Below are 20,549 nucleotides of genomic sequence, written 5' to 3' on the forward strand. Positions count from 1 at the left end.
GGAAAGCTCAAAGGGGAATCCATCCTCAAAACCAAATTCACACTTGTCATACAAGTCAAATCTCAGAGCTGCTGTGTCAGCGGTAAAAGGAGACTAACATAGGAAATGTGTATTAGTATCCAATGTGAGAAACTTATGGGGGTGGTTGTTATAAAGATCTATTGAAAACTAATAGTGATCAATGATAAAATATACAATTTAATTTAAATGAAATACAATGTAACTTTTAAAGCGTGGTTAGGTAACATTGGAGAAGACAGTAAGAGTAAGAGTAAGCTTAATTTCTTTTAATTATCCAACAGAAAAACCCAGCCCAATGTTGCCAATTCTTTTCCAATGAAAGTAACTCGCAGCACTAGCTCCAAAAGTCGCTAAATCTAGCCAGAAGGGTTCTGTACTTGGACCGATTCTATTCACCTTATATATGCTTCCTTTGGGCAATATTATAAGGAACCACTCTATAAACTTTCATTGTTATGCGGATGATACCCAATTATATCTATCAATTAAACCAGACGAAACCAATCAATTGGCTAAACTTCAAGCATGCCTTAAGGACATAAAAACTTGGATGTCTAGCAACGTTTTGATGTTAAACACAGACAAAACTGAAGTTATTATACTTGGTCCTAAACGCCTCCGAAACGCATTTTCTAATGACATAGAAGCTCTGGATGGCATTAACTTGGCCTCCAGCACCACTATAAGGAATCTTGGCGTCATCTTTGATCAGGATCTGTCGTTTAACTCCCACATAAAACAAATCTCAAGGACTGCCTTCTTTCATCTACGTAACATTGCAAAAATAAGACACATCCTGTCTCAAAATGATGCAGAAAAACTAGTCCATGCATTTGTTACTTCAAGGCTGGATTACTGCAACTCATTGTTATCAGGTTGTCCCAAAAAGTCGCTTAAGACTCTTCAGTTGATCCAAAATGCAGCGGCACGTGTATTGACAAGAACAAGGAAACGGGATCATATTACTCCTGTATTAGCTGCTCTGCACTGGCTCCCGGTAAAATACAGAATAGAATTCAAAATCCTTCTCCTGACTTACAAATCAATTAAAGGTCAGGCTCCAGCATATCTTAAAGATCTCATAGTACCTTATAAACCAACTAGAGCATTACGCTCCCAGACTGCAGGGTTACTTGTGGTTCCTAGAGTCTCTAAGAGTACAATGAGAGCCAGAGCCTTCAGCCATCAAGCTCCTCTCCAGTGGAACCAGCTTCCAGTTTGTGTTCGGGAGGCAGACACACTCTCTCCACATTTAAGCTTATAGTTAGGGCTGGCTCAGGTTTGCCCTGGATCAGCCCCTAGTTATGCTGCTATAGGCTTAGACTGCCGGGGGACACCTCCCTGCGCTCTTCCTTCTCTCCCTCTCTCTTCTTCTCCCTCTCTATCTGTATGCATTTATGTAAATGTATGTTACTAACTCACCATCCGGGGTATCATCCCCGGAGTGTCTGTCTCTCATGTGGCAGGTTGCCACTGATAAAGTTTACGTCAGGATCATGAATCGTGACAGCGCCTGCTGACCTGGTCCTGCTGGACACCGGGAAGCCTTATTGACATTTTCCTGGATTCATCCAAACTTTCTATTTCTTTTTTTTCCAACACAACATAATTTCTGTCAAATGTTGTATTTGTACTATGTTGTTTATCCTGTACACACGACATCTATTGCACGTCTGTCCGTCCTGGGAGGGGGATCCCTCCTCAGTTGCTCTCCCTGAGGTTTCTTCCATTTTTTCCCCTTTAATTTTGGGGTTTCTTTTAGGAAGTTTTTCCTTGTGCGATGCGAGGGTCTAAGGACAGAGGATGTCGTAACCTGTACAGTCTGTAAAGCACACTGAGACAAATGTATAATTTGTGATATTGGGCTATACAAATAAATTTGATTTGATTTTTGATTTGATTTAGAAGATACCAAGTTTGCAACACTAACAACTTCCCTCCAAAGCCCCTCCCCAGATGTATCTTTATTAACATAAACAACGAACATGTCTTTGTGAGTACTCACAGCAGTCAAACTAGTGGCTTGCAGATCTTTTTCTTTTTTTTGTCAGAGCATTTGATTTATTAACTGCTTTCGGGAAGTAATGAGTATTTGAACAAATATAATAAAATAAAATCTAAATCTAAAATACGTTAGTTTATCCACCCTAGCTTCAATATAAAACTGTTGATGAAGAAACAAGGCAAAGAAAATCGAGCCCAGATCTCACTGATGATTGACAGGAAGAGGAAGCTCTCTAATCTAAACTAAATGCTTCTTAAAGGAACCGCGAGGTGCTCAAATTAAAGCTCCTCCCAAATCAAATGTCCACAGAAAGAATTGCTAATCGCAATATATCAATTTAAATGGTGCAATGATACTTTATTTTGAACATATTTCTAACATTGTATTTAATTCCCATGAAATGATTATTCATCTTCTCATGAAGTCAGAGGAGTGCAGACTGTGTGTTTCATGTTTACTTCATAACAGTAGTCTGTTTATTCAGCTCACATTTTATATCCGAGCTTCCTGCAGGTTGGGCAGCTCAGTACATAATGAAGTCCAAACATTAGGACAGTTTCTGTTTCTCTTTAGCCAACCACTGGGGATTTAAAATAGCTTCCGTCAATTTGACTGGACATTAGTTAGTAAAATATTCATGAAAATCCGTGTTCTTTGTTTAACAGAGGAGTCATTCCCTTGTAGGCTGTAGAAGTATATCTAGATAGACTTCTTTAGTGATAAGTCACAGCGTCCTCTGCTGGACTAAAGTGAAAGGTGCATTTAATCGTTTAAGCATCCAGGGGGTACTAATCGAGTGTGGAAAAACATACCATGGATTTGAAAGGTAATTTAAGCAGTGACAAAAAAAAAGAAAAAGAAATAAATTATTGTTACTGCTATAATATTCAGGTATGTAGATATATTAAGTCAATACAAATAAATCTATCTCCTATCATGTATTCTGGTCTGATCACAAAACTTCTGACAGCACCGATGGTGCCTTAAGGAGTTGTCGGGAATATTTAAATCAGGGAAATTCATGTAAACATTAGAAATTGCATTATGTCTGTTTGGAGATGGAAGCTGTGGCAAAGCATCTCTGACTCGAGGACACTACATCCAATATTGTTTAATGCAATTTATCCCTTTAGGGCTATTGAATCTGCCCAGATACACATGAGTTACGTTATCAGAAATAGGAAATTACGAGGAGAACAGGAAGGCAGCAGGACAGGCTGTCAGGGGGACAGAGTTCGCATTATTTTTACACTTTGTGGACATAATATTTTGCGATGGATCCACAGCCTCCCCAAAAGCCATGGGAAAGGCTGATTCCAGGGGCAATGAGTGCACCTATAAATTACAGGTAAACGAGCGATAGCTGTAGCTCGCTATCGTAAACGCTGTTTTGTTTTTGCTGATCGCTGTTGTTGGTAGCTAGCTTACATCAGTTTTAGCATCTTTGCTTACATAAAGGTTGTTGCACAAGCGAGGTGATATCATACAAACAGTGGGGAATTTAACATGGTGTTATAAATCATTGACCAATCAACTAATTTCCATTTGTCTGAATATTTTTTGCCGACGACAGCCATTTAAACAAAGTTACATCTAGCCTGTACTACTATTAGCTGACCATATTAGCTAGGCCCAATGAGGCCATGTCATGTGCCTTCTTCTGGAGTAACGTCACAGAAAGTGTTTGTTGCCAGGCTCCCTTTATAACATTTAGCATATGTTAATGATGAAAACACTTCGCAATCATTTTGAATTGCCCTTCTACACTTCGGGTAGTTTTCAATGGCGGGATGTAACTTGTACTCAAGTACTATTGAGGTACTTTACTTGAGTATTTTCTTTTCATGCCACTTCTACCCCAGGTTACATCTCGGAGTGAGACATTGTACCTTTTACTTATCTTAAAGTTTTAGTATCTTAACCGATTAAGATTTTTACACACAAAACGTATGAAAAATGTACCTTCGATTGACAGAAAATTAATTGCATGTATAAAACATTTGATTGCTCCTGGTTCACAAACGTGAAGCTGCTTTTTTTCTTTTAATAATTGTAATCATTTTAATGTATTAGTATTAACTTTGTTTGTTTGACAAAACGAACATTGTGAAGGTGCAACTTTGGGCTCCGGGTAATTGTGAACGCATTTCTCTATAATATTTTATATACAAAACAATCAATTGATCGATAATTGGAGTAAATAATCAGCAGATTAATCCATAATGAAAATAATAAATAGTTAATAGTTCAAAATGACCTCAACTTCATGTTTAAGATTGTTCAAGCAAATCCAAAGGGCTGTTATAGAATATCTGGTAATGATAATATAATAGTTTAATAATACGAGTACACCTTTTCAAAGAGCGATGATCTTTTAGTTCTTCATTTGAATTGGAATGTGAAAAATAAATAAAACAGAAATAAAATATAACTACACAACCAAAACAATATATAAAATGGACTCTTGAGCTCTGTTAACAAACATTGCACTTAAATAAATATTAAACATTCGTCACAGGGGTGTAGAGCATCATTCATTCCTTAATTTATTGCCAATCCAGTTTCTCAATGGTTAGGACCTTTTGTTAACAAAAAGTGCAACGTAACAACATATTAGCTATAAGTTTGATATCAGTAACAACAACGACAACACTCTCTTATTCGGCTTAAACCAAAAATGTTCCCATATGTTGTGAATGATAAGTAAGTATAAATGATCGAGGTCATGTTCATATATCGTACGATAAGTTAATAATGTAATTATTGTGACAGGCCTGCCAATGCCTTCTTTTAGTTCAGCATCAGGCCCTTGGTTTATTGAAATTGTCCCCATGCTCTTCTGTAAAGAATGACATAAATAATCACAAAAAGATGATGTTTTAAACCTTATGTCTTTTCTTGACCTTCTCACTAAACAGATCTTCAAACTTTGGACTGGCTCCAGGCCCCTCGGCTCCTGTAGGCCATCCTGTCCTGACCAGGATGGTGCCCCCAGTGCCCCCTCGTTCCGTCCAACAGGCTTACCGTCCGTCCTACAGCTCTTTTAACTCCTCCTCTTACAGCCCCTATGGGAGCTCCATGCATGGGGGCTACAGCCCTTACAGGTATGGTGGTGGCGCCGGCTATGGTGGTGCCGGCTATGGTGGTGGCGCCGGCTATGGCTTGGGAGGGTACAGCCGCCTCTCTCACACGGAAGAGGTTGCCCCCAGCCGGTTTGTGCAACAGGCCGAGGAGAGCAGTCGCGGTGCCTTCCAGTCCATCGAGAGCATCGTCCAGGCCTTTGCCTCAGTCAGCATGATGCTGGACGCCACCTTTTCAGCCGTGTACAACAGTTTCCGTGCTGTGCTGGACGTAGCCAACCACTTAACACGGCTGCGTTCACACCTCACCAGAGTTTTGTCAGCCTTCGCTCTGGTACGCACCTTACGCTACCTTTACCGACGGTTACAGAGGCTGCTGGGTCGAAGATCAAACGCTGAGGTTGACGACTTGTGGGCCGACAGTGCAAGTGATGCTCTGGTTACAAGTGCATCCAGAAGGGATGGAGCCGGGATCGAGGGTGAGCCTGTGAAGTCCTGGCCAATCCTTCTGTTTTTCGCTGTAGTTTTGGGGGGACCCTACCTTATCTGGAAACTGCTGAGCTCCGGCCCTGCCACTGAAGAAAACGGTGAGACTTTCATTCAGACCAATGACCACTTACCCAATAACAGAACAAAAACTCACGGACCCCCTAACACCTCAAGTGTCTTTAAAAACAATAGGCCTCCTACTTCAACAGTATATTACAAATTACAGCCTGATAAAGTTTTAGGGTTGGATCCTACCGAATAATTTGAAGCTTCATTCATAATGTTGACATTAGAATTATTATTATTAATAATGTGTCTATTTAGCTTCTTTTTTTTATTTGTTCTGATCATCAGCATCTTTTTCCAGTAGTCTATACCAGAGCAGCTGATGAGTATCATAGAACTGGTGTATGTAGAATGTCTTTTACTAGCCAGTAACAATGTTTTGTGTTTCTTTATTTAGCTACTAACTGGGCCAGCGGGGAGGATGACCATGTAGTGGCCAGAGCAGAGTATGACTTTGCAGCTGCATCTGAGGAGGAGATTTCTGTGCGGGCCGGAGACATGCTCAATCTTGCCCCAAAAGGTGAGAGTTCTTTAATAATAAGCTGGACCACTACTGTCCTCACGTTCTTCTCATACAAAAATGTTTCAACGTATCTGAGTGTACTAGACCTTTATGGTCAATGTGGCAAATCGATAAGTGTTTAATGGCAAAATTGGATTTAAAATTGGTAAAAATGAAAGAGAAAGGCATACTTTGAAAATATAGAACAATTTATTTTTCAAGAGAGGTAGTTGGTGTGTGTGTGTGTGTGTTCCTTGTTGGCGAGCTCATATAATGACCTTTTATTCTCCTCGGTGTTTAGAGCAACAGCCCAGGGTGCGTGGTTGGCTGCTGGCCAGTGTGGACTGCCACACCACAGGACTTGTCCCAGCCAACTATGTCAAGGTCCTGGGCAAGAGGAGAGGCCTTAAGCATGCAGAAATGGAGCGTCTTGCTCAGGTCCAGCAAGGGAACACACTGGTCTCCCAGACAACCCTTGCTGCACACTCGCAGCCAAATCCTACCCAAGGCTGTACCCAAGGCTGTACCCCAGGCCTTGGTTCAGCCTCCATCTCAGTTTCCCCAGAAGCACTGCTAGAGTCAGTGTACAGAGAAACTCCAGCTTCCTTCAGTGTGGAAACCTCCAACTCCAGCACGGTGCTAAACATCCCTGAGAAGACTGACCTGTGATGTTTGTGCATGTATGCATTTCTCTGTATGCAAGTATATGTGTGTTCATAACATTGGCTGGCTCACTCAGTATTTGTTTGAAGTGTTTCACTCTGAAGCTTGACTAACAATCAGCTGGCAGTAGATATTTGGGGGAACACCAATCATCTATAATGAATCAAATCATTGAACATAATCTGGACCTTCTGATAAGCTTAACGGTCAAAAATGGTTCCCTGTTGTACCGTTCTGTTTAGAACCAGTGTGTCTTGAACTAGGTCATGCTTACATTTCTTTATTCAGAGCTTTTACAAGAAAGAAAGTTTTGTGTATTCTTTAAATATGGTACACTGCTGTTCTTAAGATAATGTCTGATTTAATATGTAATATCTTGAGGTTTTACAATAACAAGAATCACTTCAATGTTTAAGTTAATGACGTGCACTGATCATCATCTGTATACTGAAGTTGTTAGGACAAAGCCAGGGTCTTTTGTTGCATAACATAATTGTTATTTGGTGTTTACCCTCAAGCTGCTTGGTCCTCTGCATTGTCTTCTTTGTGAAGCGATTGTGATTGGATTCATTGTCACAGAAAGTAATTTTGTAAATATTTGATATAATTATTTTGAAAATAAATATTTAATAAAATCATGTTTTACTCGTGTAATTTCTTAATAAAGTGAATAGGAGTGGAAAGATGGATTGTAAAGTAGGTTTAATTAGTAATAGCAGGGTTTCACATAAGCAACATCCAAAACAAAAGTTAATTAACCAACTTAAAGGCATAGATAGGCTAATTTGTTAAGTTTAAGGTTTTATTTTATTCATATTATTGTTAGTGTTCTTACAGGTGACTTTATTCATTTACGGCCGCTGTCTCTAAGCAACAGGACGCCTAACCTGCTGCAGTGCGACAACAGAGACGAGTCAGCAGAAGAGACCGACGGGACTAATCACACAACGTTTATTGTTTAACTTATTTCATGACTAGACTGCTGAGTTTGCATTTTGACAGTGCGGCCTGTCGAGAACATTTCCCTGTGCTACCGGGGTTGAACATTTACAAACACCTTTGATAAGTAGCCACTCTACGTTACTTTGCTAGCTGATATGCTAGTTGCTGCCTTCACGGACTATTGGAAATACGGCAGCTATGTGTGTAATTGAGTTTAAAGGTACAGTCTTGACCTTGGAAATAGTACTTTGACAAAATATTTAATGTCTAACAGATTTTACTGCGTAGCTACTTCACTCAGAAGACTTGGCAAGATTTGCCCACTTCGATAAAAGTGAGCAAAATCGTTTATATAGTGTATAATGTACAATTTATCCTGACATTGTGACATAATTTAAGACTTTATTTAAAGAAAATAGCAGGTCCCACAACAACTGAGCAACACTATGCGAATGACTGCGTCACTGGTAGTCGTTTGGAGTTTGTGATAAGGAGTTTACAAGGAGTACCTGAAGGCAGCAGATCCTCTCCCTCAAAGTTAGCTAGCATTAGCAATAGCTGCAGGTAGCCGGTAGGAGAGGACCGCAGCATCAGCATCATCCACACACAATGACATAAAACAGGCACCGGCTTTTAGTTTCCTGTAAGAGACGACGGGAGGAATATCTCTGACACCAGATAAGTATGACAACAATATGTTATCCTTCTTGCTGTTTGAATCATGTCTAGAGAGCCAGCTGAAAATAATTTGACCTAAAATCGTCTGATGTTGATGCAGCAGGAGGAGGACAGAGGGACTCGGCCTGCACTAGCATCACTAACGTTACTCTCTGGCATACCCTGGATTTATATCATATGCCAGCAAATGTGTGTAAAATGCACAGATCTTTGGCTGCTGGCATTATCTCAGAGTAAAGCTCTGCAGACTATTCAGGGTGTTATGACCTGTGATATATTAACTGATAGAAAATAATAGTGACTTTGATTTTTAGTGACGCATTAGTATGGAAGCCCATTCCCGCCTGTAAAAACATGTATAAGATCAACATTTAGTCTTATGATGAAAAATAAAAAAGATCCCGTGAGTAACTTAGTGACAGTATATCAAACGTATGACTAAATATATCAAAATAATGATTTATTTCAGAATAATTACTTAGTTAATAAAGAAAAATGACTACAGTATGTCCCAATAATGACTTAATATAACAAAATATTGAGAGACTTTTTCATAATATCGACTTATTTCAAAATAATGACTTAATATCTCAAAACTATTGACTTAATATCTCAAAACAATGAGAAACTTTATCAATATTTTTGACTGTATGTGTATCATTAATGACTTTTTTTTTATCACATTGGCTGAAATACAGCCATCAGTTACCAAACACAACCTTTAAAAATCAATTCATATACACTTTATGGTAATTAAATATTAAACAAAAAAACCTTGCAAGAATTCTGAAGATAATATAAAATACAAATTGAAGATAAATATTTGAACAAATACATTACATTTTTACATTACAGTTCATTTAGCTGACGCTTTTGTCCAAAGCGACGTACAAAAAGTGCAAACAATCATGGAGATACAACTCCGAACAGCAAGAATCTTGTAAGTACAATAGCTTCAAATAGGTACAATCGTATAAGTGAACACTGTCTTCAAATAGTCCAATTTGAAGTGCAACAACATAAGTGCAACATACAGAAACAATAGAATACAAATTCAACTATTAGCTATAAATAAGCCAAACCAATACAAGTGCAACATACAAAGAACAGTTATTTAGTTTTCTTCATTCGCCAAGATGCAGTCGAAACAGATGAGTTTTCAGTCTGCGGCGGAAGGTGTGAAGACTGTCTGCTGTCCTGACAAATACAAATGCAGATAGTGCATCAGGCTAACATAGTCAATAACTTACACTCCAGCAAAAGGTGATTAAAAAGTTAAAACAGTGCACGAATAATTAGAATTTATTTTATTTGATAGGGTCGATGCAATTTAACATAGTTCCAATACAGAGCATGAAACTGATGTGCTGCACAGAGTTTATAGCTATTGTTCATTGTCAACTCTTGTCTAGCTGGGCTCTCACATGTGCAGTGTAATTAAAATATGCAGCTTTCAGTATCATAAAACCACAGAACACTACAAATATAGAAACACAACACATTAACATCACACAATACACAGATTTTATATCTGGAACTAATGTTAATTCAGTTAATAATGTGTTTCAGAGTTGACAGCCAATTGTCCAGATTTAGATCTTCAACGTGGTATTTTAACTTTGCCTTTCACCCAAAATTATAACTGGAAAATATAACATTAAAAAATGAAGCAGATGTAGGCATTCATTGTTGACTTACGGCCTTTTGTTTCTCGTCTCTCTTCCTCCGTAGAATGAGACGCTTCTCCTCGGACAACAACAACTTTCCCTATGACAACAACGTGCTGGTTTTGGACATGGTGCTGGGCTCTCTGTGGGGAGTGCCCCAGCCCATAAACTGGGATAATGTGGCCAAGCTAGTTCCAGGATTCACTTCCAAGGAGGTAACTGGAATGCTGGGTAACTATGATTGCTTCCATCCATCCACCCCTCCATCTGTCCAACCCCGTCCATCAATCATTCCACCGTGTAGTAACATTAGGCTCTGCTTGTTGATAAGGAATAATACTGTGGCCCTGATGTGATCTTGCAGTGTGCCCATCGCTTTGAGGAGCTGAAGACTACAGGGGGTTTTCCTCATGTGGACAACCAATGTAATACCCTGACAGAAGAAAGCACCTCCCCTTCAGACGGCCCGAACACTCTGCTGGACGCTGGCGAGGTGCTGGAGACAGGAAGCAGCCAGAGCAGCAGCAAAGTTACAGGTCAGTTAGTGCCTTCCTGAGTAGTACACATAACTCCCCCCCGATCTGTTAATAGGATTGGACACAAATGTCCCGATAGCGATTTATAACATACGTCGAGAGAAACTGAACTCGTACATTAAATGCAGAAGAAATATTAACCAATCCAGTGAAAAATGACATAGCTAACAAAAAAACAAACAATATTCGTCACCCAGTAATAAAAAAAGACAAAATTATAATATTAATATTTAATTTAATATTTTTTTATAGGTTAATCCATTCATTGGTGTTATTCCAGTTGCATTAATTAATTAATACATATATATATATATATATACATTCTTATATACTGCTGGTAATTAGTTAAACAAATGTGATATAAAGATAAGTAATTGAGAAGTAACTGTGAAGAGCACGACAATACTTTGTTAAAACAAATGTCAGTGCTAAAAAATATTGTAGCTATGTTATAGATGGTTACTTTTTGATAACTGGATTTAGAGTATATTCATTTTTTTCTGCTGGTGCCATCAGGCTCCAAATCGACGGCCACAGGAAGAGTTGGTGCTGCGGAGAAGAAAGAGAGACGAGTCTCATCAGAGGAGGATGACAAACCTCAGAAGCCACGAGAGTAAGTATCGAGAACTCCTCGTCAGTCTTTACAAAACGCTTTTTATCGCAGGTTGTGATAAAAACACTTGTTGAGTTGATCGTGGTGAATTTCTATTATCCAGATAATCGTGAATATCGTCCCATGATCCACTTGAAACAGCTGTCTAGCTCACTATCATAACTGTATATAGTACAGACCGAGTGTACTTAATGACGTGGATATTATTTATTTATTTATTTTTTATTCTTCAATCTCCTTCTGAGAGCTGAAACATAGAGCCTGATGGTAATTATCATTATCATGTAATAAAAACAGACTCACACAATAAAGCTTTTTAAATATTTTATTTATCCTTTAATTATACAGGGTGACCTTATGTTTCATGTTTGTCCTTTCTAACAATATTACACTTAACAAAATGTAAAGTACTGTAATTCCACTATGATTTGGACCATGTTGCACCATGTTAAGCATATTTAGTTATATCCGGATCATACCGAGAAATTATTTTGGTCAGGATAATCGTGACATGAATTTTTTATATCCTCCCATGCCTAGTCCCAACATGGTCATCCATGTGTGTGATGAGACCAAGAACCTGAAGCAGGACTTCACATGTCCCAGAGATCTTCTAGTTAAAGAGATGCGTTACTTCGCTGAGTATTTGTCTGTGGACTGCCCAGAGGTGGGAGGAGGTGGACATCTCCGTGCACTGTGATGTGCAGATCTTCGACTGGCTCATGAACTACGTCAGGAGGAACTCTGCAGGAGAGGGAAACAGGGACAAACCCCGCCTTGGTAAATCCCCCAACAAACTGTAAAACAATAATAACGTTCACATTCTCACACATAGGAGTGCCTGAGCTGTCACTTACCTGTTTGTGTAAATCGTGGATGATGGTGCTTGATTTATTGGTGACTAAACGTGGTGTGTGTTTGCTGGGTCACTGGCTGTGTGTTCTGTGTTGTATGTTGGTTTTGGGGTTTGCTTGGTTGGTCATGTGGTGTTTGTCGGTTACAGAGCCCAGCAATGTCATCTCAATCCTGATCTCCTCCGAGTTCTTGAAGATGGATACGTTAGTAAGTGTTGTGACGTGTGACGGCTAGGTGTGGTGATGTGCTTTGGGCCTTTTGTTTTTCAGATGTAAAAAACAAACAAACAAATGTGGCCAGAATATCTACCAGCAGCTCGCAAATGTATTTATGTTTGAGAACTGATGATTGGTAATCTCTCCTAGTCCAGGGAAAACCAGAGGCCCATATATAGAGCTTTGTTAAATCGATGTTGCATGGATGTGAAGAGTGTAGACGTTCTTTTACCGCCCAAGAGTTATTTAGACAGTTTGCAGTACACTTTCTCACCACTGCTGTACTTTGAGCTAACAATACAAAATACAAAAGTAGTGCTTGATTAGTTTATTTGTAGGATCATTGAAATTAAATGTACTACTGCTGTGAAAAGTCTTCTAAAAGTGGTATATGTTTGTCCATGTGCAGGTGGAGGAGTGCATCCAGTACTGCCACAAACACATGAGCGCCATCGTGGCTACACCCTGCAACATGAACTGCATCAACAGCAACCTGGCCACACGCATCGCCGAGCTCTTCAACCACAATGAGGCCGACGACATCAGGGACAAAAAGGACAAGTTCAAAAGGTAACAAGGTGGAAATGCAGCATATTGGGGTTTTTAAGTGAGGTCAAAGTTGAAATAATTTGAACTTTGAACGCAGCGCTCGGCGGCATGTTGGCTCTCTCTATAGGAAAGCAACGGCACAGCCAGCGCAGAGCGGTTTTACATTCACTGTTGATTTTTTATTCATTATTTCCAAGTATTCTGACAAAATTAAATTGCAAAAGCAGACAAGAGTAAAAATCCTTTTTTAATATTTTATTTCCCCATTAAAAGCAAATTGTTTCAGAAGAAAATTGAGCGTCTCTTCGATCCCAACCACCAGAGCAGAGATTCACCGGGAAACGCCTCGACTCTCTACCGGTGAGTAACCGCAGGGAGCCTCTGAGTTTCCCTCAATAACAGCTTTAATCATAACTTAAACATTAGTCGCACTTTTTCTCAGACCTGGAAATTTGTTCTGTGTCAGTCTCACGATTTGACATATTTCTGTGTGTTTGATCCCAGGTGTGGTCTGTGCCTAAAGATGCTGACCAAAGACACGGAGAGGAATATTTCTTGTGTTCCAGGGAAAATCAACATTGATGCTCGCGGGGAGATCATCTATACACACACTAAGTATTATAGCAAGATTCATGTACTCATAGGTCCTCTGTTTGTTTTGGTGTCAGCAATAATACATGAGAACAGAAATATTCCCTTTACCTTTTAAACTCTTGATCACACTGTATCCATGTGTGTGTGCGCACGTGTGTAGGCAGAAGAGCTGGGATGTGCATGAATACCTCGGCGGCCTGTATGAGGAGCTCAAGTCCTGGGTCCTGGTCTACTGGAGGATCTGGGGAACCATCAACTGCCTCCCCTGCTCACGATGCCAACAGGTGTGTGCTTGTGTAGGCATGTAAGGTTATGTATGTAATATGTGGACACTTTAAACCTGAGCACTTATGGCTAAAATCACCACCACCTAAAGAATTCTGTGTGTGTGTGTGTGTGCGCGTGTGTGTGTGTGTGTGTGTGTGTGTGTAGGTGTTTGTTTGTGCAGAGCTGACGCATTGCAAGTACCACCCAGAGAGTGTGCTGTACCCTGGCATGGCCACAGAGAAAGGCTGGCATGGTGCAGGAATGTACCCCTGCTGCAACCAGAGGGTTCTCCGCTTTGACCCCTCTGGTATGCCCAAGGTATGGACACACACACACACACACACACACACACACACACACACACACACACACACACACACACACACACTCAGTCACACACAGGACCCTGAGCAATGGAACTACTGATTTGCTATTGTAACAGTTTCTGGTTAATAATTTAGTGCTCTGTAAACAATTGAATCATAAACACATTGGTTGGTTGATAAGATATACAAAGCTAATCCACCGAAGGCTTGAAGGCTCTATACAGCAGGAAACTGCACTTTCAGGTGTTTGATAAATGAAACATTTCCTTTAACTTTAGTGTTTATTAACACAAACTAACCGCTCAGGGCAGCTGTAGCAACTCCTCTGTTCTGTGAGAGAACAGGTTTTTTTTAGTCTGGAAGCTTTGAAGAGAGCATAAATATAACTGCTTCATATCCCCGTCAGAATGGGCTGTCCGACCGAAAGGTAAAGCCGTGGAAATAATCTAAATATAAAATTTTACTTTATATCATTAAACTGATATGGAGTTTTTAGGCGGCCTTTTCTTTCGTTGTCTAAAATACATTTTGCTGCTGCCTCCGTCCACATCAGTACTTTGCTTTGCTTCCGTGCTGGTACTCCTGTCTGTTTCTGCAAACTGTGGCATCTACTGATCGACACCATTATTGAGTCTACTGCACTGCACATGCATATATTTGTGGTTCAGAGACGTTTCAAGCTTCAGAAAATCCTGATACAGTTAAGTAAAAATGTGTTTGTGTTTTCAGGGCTGTAAGATGCGAGACCACATCGTGAACGTACCTGATGAAGAGAACTGTGACGAGGTGACCTCCGCTCAGACCAGAGTACTTAACGACCTGCTGCTGCACAGAGACGCAGTGTGTTTGTCCAACACACCGCCTGCAGAGGGGTGAGCGTGAGTCTGTGTGTGTCTGTCTCTCAACAATTTACATGGGTAGGTGTCATGAAAGGTTCCGACTAAATTATATTTCCGTGTTCGTATGTGTGTTAGTGTTGAAGAGAGTCCATCCAGCGCAGAAAAGGTTCAGGACTGTGATGTTCTCTTGGAGCCAACACTGCTCGGACCTCTGAGAGGAGAGGGCAGCAACAGTGAGTCTCTCTATCTCAACCTCTCTCGAGAACGAAGCCAAGAGAGAGAGAGAGAAGCAGAAAGGATAGAGAAGAGAGAGAGAAGAGAGAGGAAGAGAAGAGAGAAAGAGAGAGACATAAGAGAGAGAAAGAGGAGAGAGAGAGAGAGTAGAGAGAGAAGAGAGAGAGAGAGGGAGAGAGAGAGAGAGGAAGAAGAGAGAAGAGAAGAGAGAGAGATAGAGAGAGAGAGAGAGAATTAGAGAGAGAGAGATAGAGAGGAGAGGAGAAGAGAGAGAGAGAGAGAAGAGAGAGAGAGGAGAAAGAGAGAGATGGAGCGGAGTAGCAGAGAGAGAGAATAGAGAGTAGGAGATCTCGCCTATTCGCTCTCCTCTCTTCCTCTCAATCTCGCTATCTCACCTCTCTCTACTCTTCTCTCCCCTTCTCTTCTCTCTCTCTCTCTCTCCTCTCTCTCTCTCTCTCTCTCTCCCTACTCTATGATGCTTTTCTTCTACCCGCCATTGCACATTTTTCTGGTCCTGACTTCAGATACTTTCTTTTCTCAACCAGTTTTCCCTTTTGAAAAACGGAGTCTGCAACTGGTAGGACTTTCCCCTTGTTTCTCTTCATCACAATCTGCTTGTGGTTCTGACTTGTCTTCACACCTCCAGGTGCTTTCACTGACATTTTTTGTTAGATCAGTCCAAACGTAAGGGAACTGATGTGGTGACCTTTACCCTTCCAGAGGCAGCCGTCTCTCCTGTCAGAGGATGAGGAGTACACCACGGGGTCAGAGGTCACTGAAGATGAGGTGGGGGACGAAGAGGAGCTGTCCAAGAAACAAGGTGGGTTAAAAAATGCTGAAGTTACCCTTTAACAGTTAAGAGGAGAACATGTTGGAAACTATGATGATAAGTCTGTTATAGAGTAGGAGCTGTGGGGTAGGAGAATTCATGGATATATTCATGTTGTTCCAATGCTGTTGTAAGGTTTAATTACAGGCTCCTATCTGTTCCTGCCATTACTATTATACCAACTGTGTCTCGTAATGGCAGTTTAATTGCAGTTTATATGGATGATTGTGTATAATTAGAGAGGATAGGAAGTCATAACGGTTGTTCCTGCAGTGATGCTGTGGGTCATAGTGTGATTAGAATTACAATAGATATGTATGTCAATTTACAGTGGCATATGGATACGTGGATGAAGTGTTTCTTCTTCATAATCCCACACTGAATATACTTTCCTTTTTCTGTTATCTGTAGAATTAGAGTGGCATGAGAGGTGAAAATCACAACATTTTGCATGTGGTGCCTTTAATCATGTAACATATGATGCCTTCAGGTCATCGTGTACTGTGACTAACCATGACCTCATGATAAATGTCATGTTTATCTTCATGAAGTGAATTTTAGTTCCTTTAACCCTTGTGGTGCCGGGAGCAGCTTCCCTCTAACGCTGAGTCACTGTTGCAGTTTAAATGATAACATTAAAAGAAGGGCACATGATGAAATGTTTTTCTATTTTTTTCTATTTTTAACATTGTTGTTACTCTCAGCCCTTTTTAAGGATGGAAAATAAAACCGTTGCTGTCTTTGGCCAGCAGACGGCGTCAGACAGCGTCAGCATACTCATCGCGTTCTTTTTGGGTTTTTTTCTGTTTCCAGCTGCTAAGAAGGCCAAGAAGTCCCACAGACCTCTGAAAAAACAAATGTCCTCTCCAAACTTTCAGCGCAAAGACAAAGCAGAGAAAGTGAGTCAGTGACTTCATTCATCTTCAATTCAAATTCCCGGACGCAGTAAAATACTGCAGAACGTAACTTGAACATCTAAAAGACTTGTTTTGTGTTGTTGTTCTGGTCTCATGGTACAATACAGTATAACGCTGCAGCATAGGAAATGTTATACTGTGTTGTTTCCAGCTAGAGCCTTAAGAACTATAGAACTGTCTAAAATATACATATAGAAATCTTGAACTCACTTTTTTATTGTCTCTGAATTTCCATTAGCTTTTTTAGATTCAACCACAATGTTTGATTTTCAACAGTGAAATTACATTTGGAGATATTTCGTGAACACTACATTTGTTAGTAACTGTACTTTTTGAATTAACGCAGTGCAGTACATATTTACACTGAAAGGCATATCGGATGTTTTGAAGTGGAGTTGTATGAAGTTTTTATCACTAGTCAGTGTATCACGAGTGATAAGAACTTCATACGGCTCCACTTCACAAGATACAAACTATCCCTTTTAGTGGCAAAATGAAACCTGAATCTTTGTGTTGTTTTTATCTGATTTTCTTCCCCTCAGTCACAGTCCAGGGACAACACACCTTTCATGTGAGTTAATCTGCAAACACAAGATCCTTTAGAATATCCTCATGCTTACATATTTCATATAGGATCCTGAAGGTGGTAGTTAGCCTTCAAACCAGCACCTCACTAGAATAGGTGTGTGTGTGTGTGTGTGTGTGTGTGTGTGTGTGTGTGTGTGTGTGTGTGTGTGTGTGTGTGTGTGTGTGTGTGTGTGTGTGTGTGTGTGTGTGTTTAACTGAACTTTAACACTGGGGTACGTGGTGTGTGTTTTGTAGAGTGAGTGTCCAGAAAAATAAGTGGGACAGTTCTCGCTCCATGAGATACAACCAGGACGCTCAGAGGGAAGAAGGTAGGACTCTTATTAATGTATTAATATTTTTAGGTATATCAGTATTATTGATATTATCATATCAAGTATTCAATCATTCAAATGGTCTTATAAATGCTCTTACTTTTATTCTCATATTTTCCTCAAGTTAACATCAAGTCCTGTCTTGCTGTGTTTTTATCTTTATGAACCAGACCAGCGTCGTATGGTGGAGATCATCGGCTACCTGACTAAGATGAGGTTTGGAGACCAGGAACAGAACAAATCTAAGGACACTAAAGAGGCAAGTGTCTGTTCATAAGCACGCAACATGTTATTTAGGATCACGATGCTGCAGTCGTAATGAAATGAAATGATTGGTGTTGAGCTTTCATCCCTGCTGTCCTAGTTTTTACAGCTGCCTGATGTCAGATTGTTTTTGTTCTGGAAAATGTGTGTGTATGTGTGTGTGTATGTGTGTGTATATGTATGTGTATGTGTGTGTGTGTGTGTGTGTGTGTGTGTGTGTTTGTGTGTGTGTGTGTGTGTGTGTGGTGTGTGTGTGTGTGTGTGTATGCTGTTGCTGCAGCCTACAGGAGGACTCTACTCAAGAGTGGAAGCGCAATTTAAGAGTTCCTCTGAAGCTAGACAGAGTTCAGAGAAGACACCCAGGTACACTTTGTAGACACACACATATACACACACACACACACACACACATACACACACACACACACACACACACGCACACACACACACACACACACACACACACACACACACACACACACACCAGGGTTGTTATCATAAACTGAAATGATATTGTCTGATTAAAAAACTAGATGAAAGTGTAACTAAAATAATTTAATAATAATTTGAACGTAAATACATCCGATAGTAAAAGAAGACTCAAGTTGATTCTGAAATCAAAAGAAGACCATGTTTGTTGTATGTACTGTATAAGTGCATGGTTCCAACGCAGTATGAAAACATATGGAAAAGTATGGAATTTGATTTTAAATGGAAAGAATATAATTGACAGAACATTGCACATTGCAGCTTGAATAAAATGGTCTGCATTGAACTTGTATAAAGTGATTTGTGAGCTACAATACCTAGCTACAATCTTCTGGCTTTTATTTTGCAACATAATAGCATACAGTCAGAATGCACCATGCATGTTAACAGTTTGATTATAAAATTCATAATAAACATCAAGCTATTAATCCTCAGATGTAAAAGAATCTACAGAAAAGTCTGGAATTTTTAGATGGAAAATGCACAGGACCCCTGATTTAATGGCTTACTATAAATATGTCATCTCTTATTACTTTTATGACATTTCTATGACATATTACAGTATGAATATTTATGACATGTTTTATGACTTTTCCTATGAATTTTATATAATAAACTGACTTTTTTATGACATTTTTTACGACTCACCTTAATTAGCACATTTGTTATTGACATGCTATACTATGACATTTTTCTGAAAAAAACAACTAAAACTAAATATAAAAATTGTCTGAAAAACTGAAACTTAACTAAAACTTGCAAACACACTCTGACAGCTAATATCAAAAAGTATAACTATAATAAAATAAAAGTATTATAACCATGACACACACACACACCTCTATAACTGACCATCTGAATTTTCCTCGGGATAAATAAAGTATCTATCTATCTTCTTCTTTCTCTGTAGATCTAAAATACGCTACGCTCAGATCCGGACAACATAAAGGACCTGATGGAGAAAAGGCCACTGAGCCGTCTAAGAGACGAGCATGAAAACTGACAGAGCTCACGAAGAGTCAAGAGAACAAAGATGAAGAGGCGAGTTCCTTCTGTGAGGGCTCTGCACCTCAAAATAACTTCCTACTAGCAGCCCCCTCAAAGCACGGCCACCACTTATAACCCAGCTGTGGACTCTCTCCTCACCCTGTTGCTTAACTCAGGTGTATTGATGTATTCTATGTATTGATCACCATCAAACCGCTCCCCTCTGTCACTCAGCGAGCTCCTTATTTGTGCAGCTGTGGTCAGTCTGTAACAACAAGATCTCTGGATCCAGCTCAGCCTCTCAGCGTGTCTTCAGGATCTCGTTTGGGAGCTAAACAAGTGAGAATGAGAAATGCTACTTTTATTCTTTTCCGACTGTCATCTGTTACGGGAAGATTGGAATTATTACGATCCATTTAACTCCACACGTATAGGACTGAAAAACTAGTTTCAGAGAGAGAAGTGGGAGTTGAGTTTACAGCTTCAACACGGTCAAACTGCAGATCGCAGGACACCCGTTCATTAAACTCACTCTGTATTAACAACGTTCCCCGCAGCTCTGGTAGCAATATAGGTCTAGTCATTCCTGTCTGTATTGGAATGTGTGCACTGTACAACACTGGGACCAATAAAACATGAATGACACTTTTTTTAACGAGTCTTTCTTCTGGTTACTGTCCACTGGGGGGCAGTGTATCACTTGCGGGGAGTTACTGGGCTCTCAACAATCAACTTTGCCCCAGTTTGACTACAACCTGTCACTCCTGCTCCAATTTACTGCCGGATGACATCAAAGAATGAGTGAAATACATTTTTAATGAACATCCTGATTATATTCCTTTCACAGTGTTTTAAACCTTCGTGAGGCTTCAGCCTTAGAGGAGGGTCATCCGCCCCCGCTGTGAGAGGCACGGGCCAGTGTGTGTGCTGACCCGGCTCTTCCTGTCTAACTTACTCACAGGGGTATTAATAACCCTGTCTGCCTCCAGCGTAGACGCAGAGCAGGGCATAAGGAGGCGTAGA

The 20,549-nt window shown here is 40.0% G+C and overlaps 2 protein-coding genes across 2 annotated transcripts; both read left to right on the plus strand.

Moving 5' to 3' along the window:
* Positions 1-3,102: 3,102 nt before the first annotated feature.
* On the plus strand, positions 3,103-7,461 carry pex13 (peroxisomal biogenesis factor 13). The gene is made up of 4 exons (XM_029450562.1): positions 3,103-3,374; positions 4,945-5,693; positions 6,059-6,181; positions 6,465-7,461. Exons 1-4 carry the CDS (start codon positions 3,301-3,303, stop codon positions 6,830-6,832), a joined length of 1,314 nt encoding a protein of 437 aa, XP_029306422.1. The 5' UTR covers positions 3,103-3,300; the 3' UTR covers positions 6,833-7,461.
* Positions 7,462-8,048: 587 nt separating this feature from the next.
* Positions 8,049-20,166, plus strand: sanbr (SANT and BTB domain regulator of CSR). The gene is given in 22 exon segments (XM_029450188.1): positions 8,049-8,450; positions 10,178-10,328; positions 10,478-10,649; positions 11,166-11,262; positions 11,803-11,920; positions 11,922-12,042; positions 12,266-12,324; positions 12,742-12,902; positions 13,155-13,241; positions 13,386-13,496; positions 13,636-13,759; positions 13,908-14,060; positions 14,798-14,940; positions 15,043-15,140; positions 15,687-15,718; positions 15,862-15,961; positions 16,784-16,869; positions 17,430-17,458; positions 17,710-17,783; positions 17,957-18,045; positions 18,331-18,413; positions 19,450-20,166. Coding segments are annotated over 21 exon segments (2,124 nt in total). The 5' UTR covers positions 8,049-8,450; position 10,178; the 3' UTR covers positions 19,487-20,166.
* The last annotated feature ends 383 nt before the right edge of the window (positions 20,167-20,549 follow it).

Source organism: Cottoperca gobio, chromosome 15, assembly GCF_900634415.1.
Source record: "Cottoperca gobio chromosome 15, fCotGob3.1, whole genome shotgun sequence".
In the NCBI taxonomy this organism is placed as follows: Eukaryota; Metazoa; Chordata; class Actinopteri; order Perciformes; family Bovichtidae; genus Cottoperca; species Cottoperca gobio.

Bases quoted from the DNA above. Each gene is read 5' to 3' on its own strand.
- pex13 (XM_029450562.1), top strand. From the start codon at position 3,301: ATGGATCCACAGCCTCCCCAAAAGCCATGGGAAAGGCTGATTCCAGGG. The intron at 5,694-6,058 runs GTGAGACTTTCA...TTCTTTATTTAG, and splicing joins CCCTGCCACTGAAGAAAACG to CTACTAACTGGGCCAGCGGG. The intron at 6,182-6,464 runs GTGAGAGTTCTT...CTCGGTGTTTAG, and splicing joins GCTCAATCTTGCCCCAAAAG to AGCAACAGCCCAGGGTGCGT.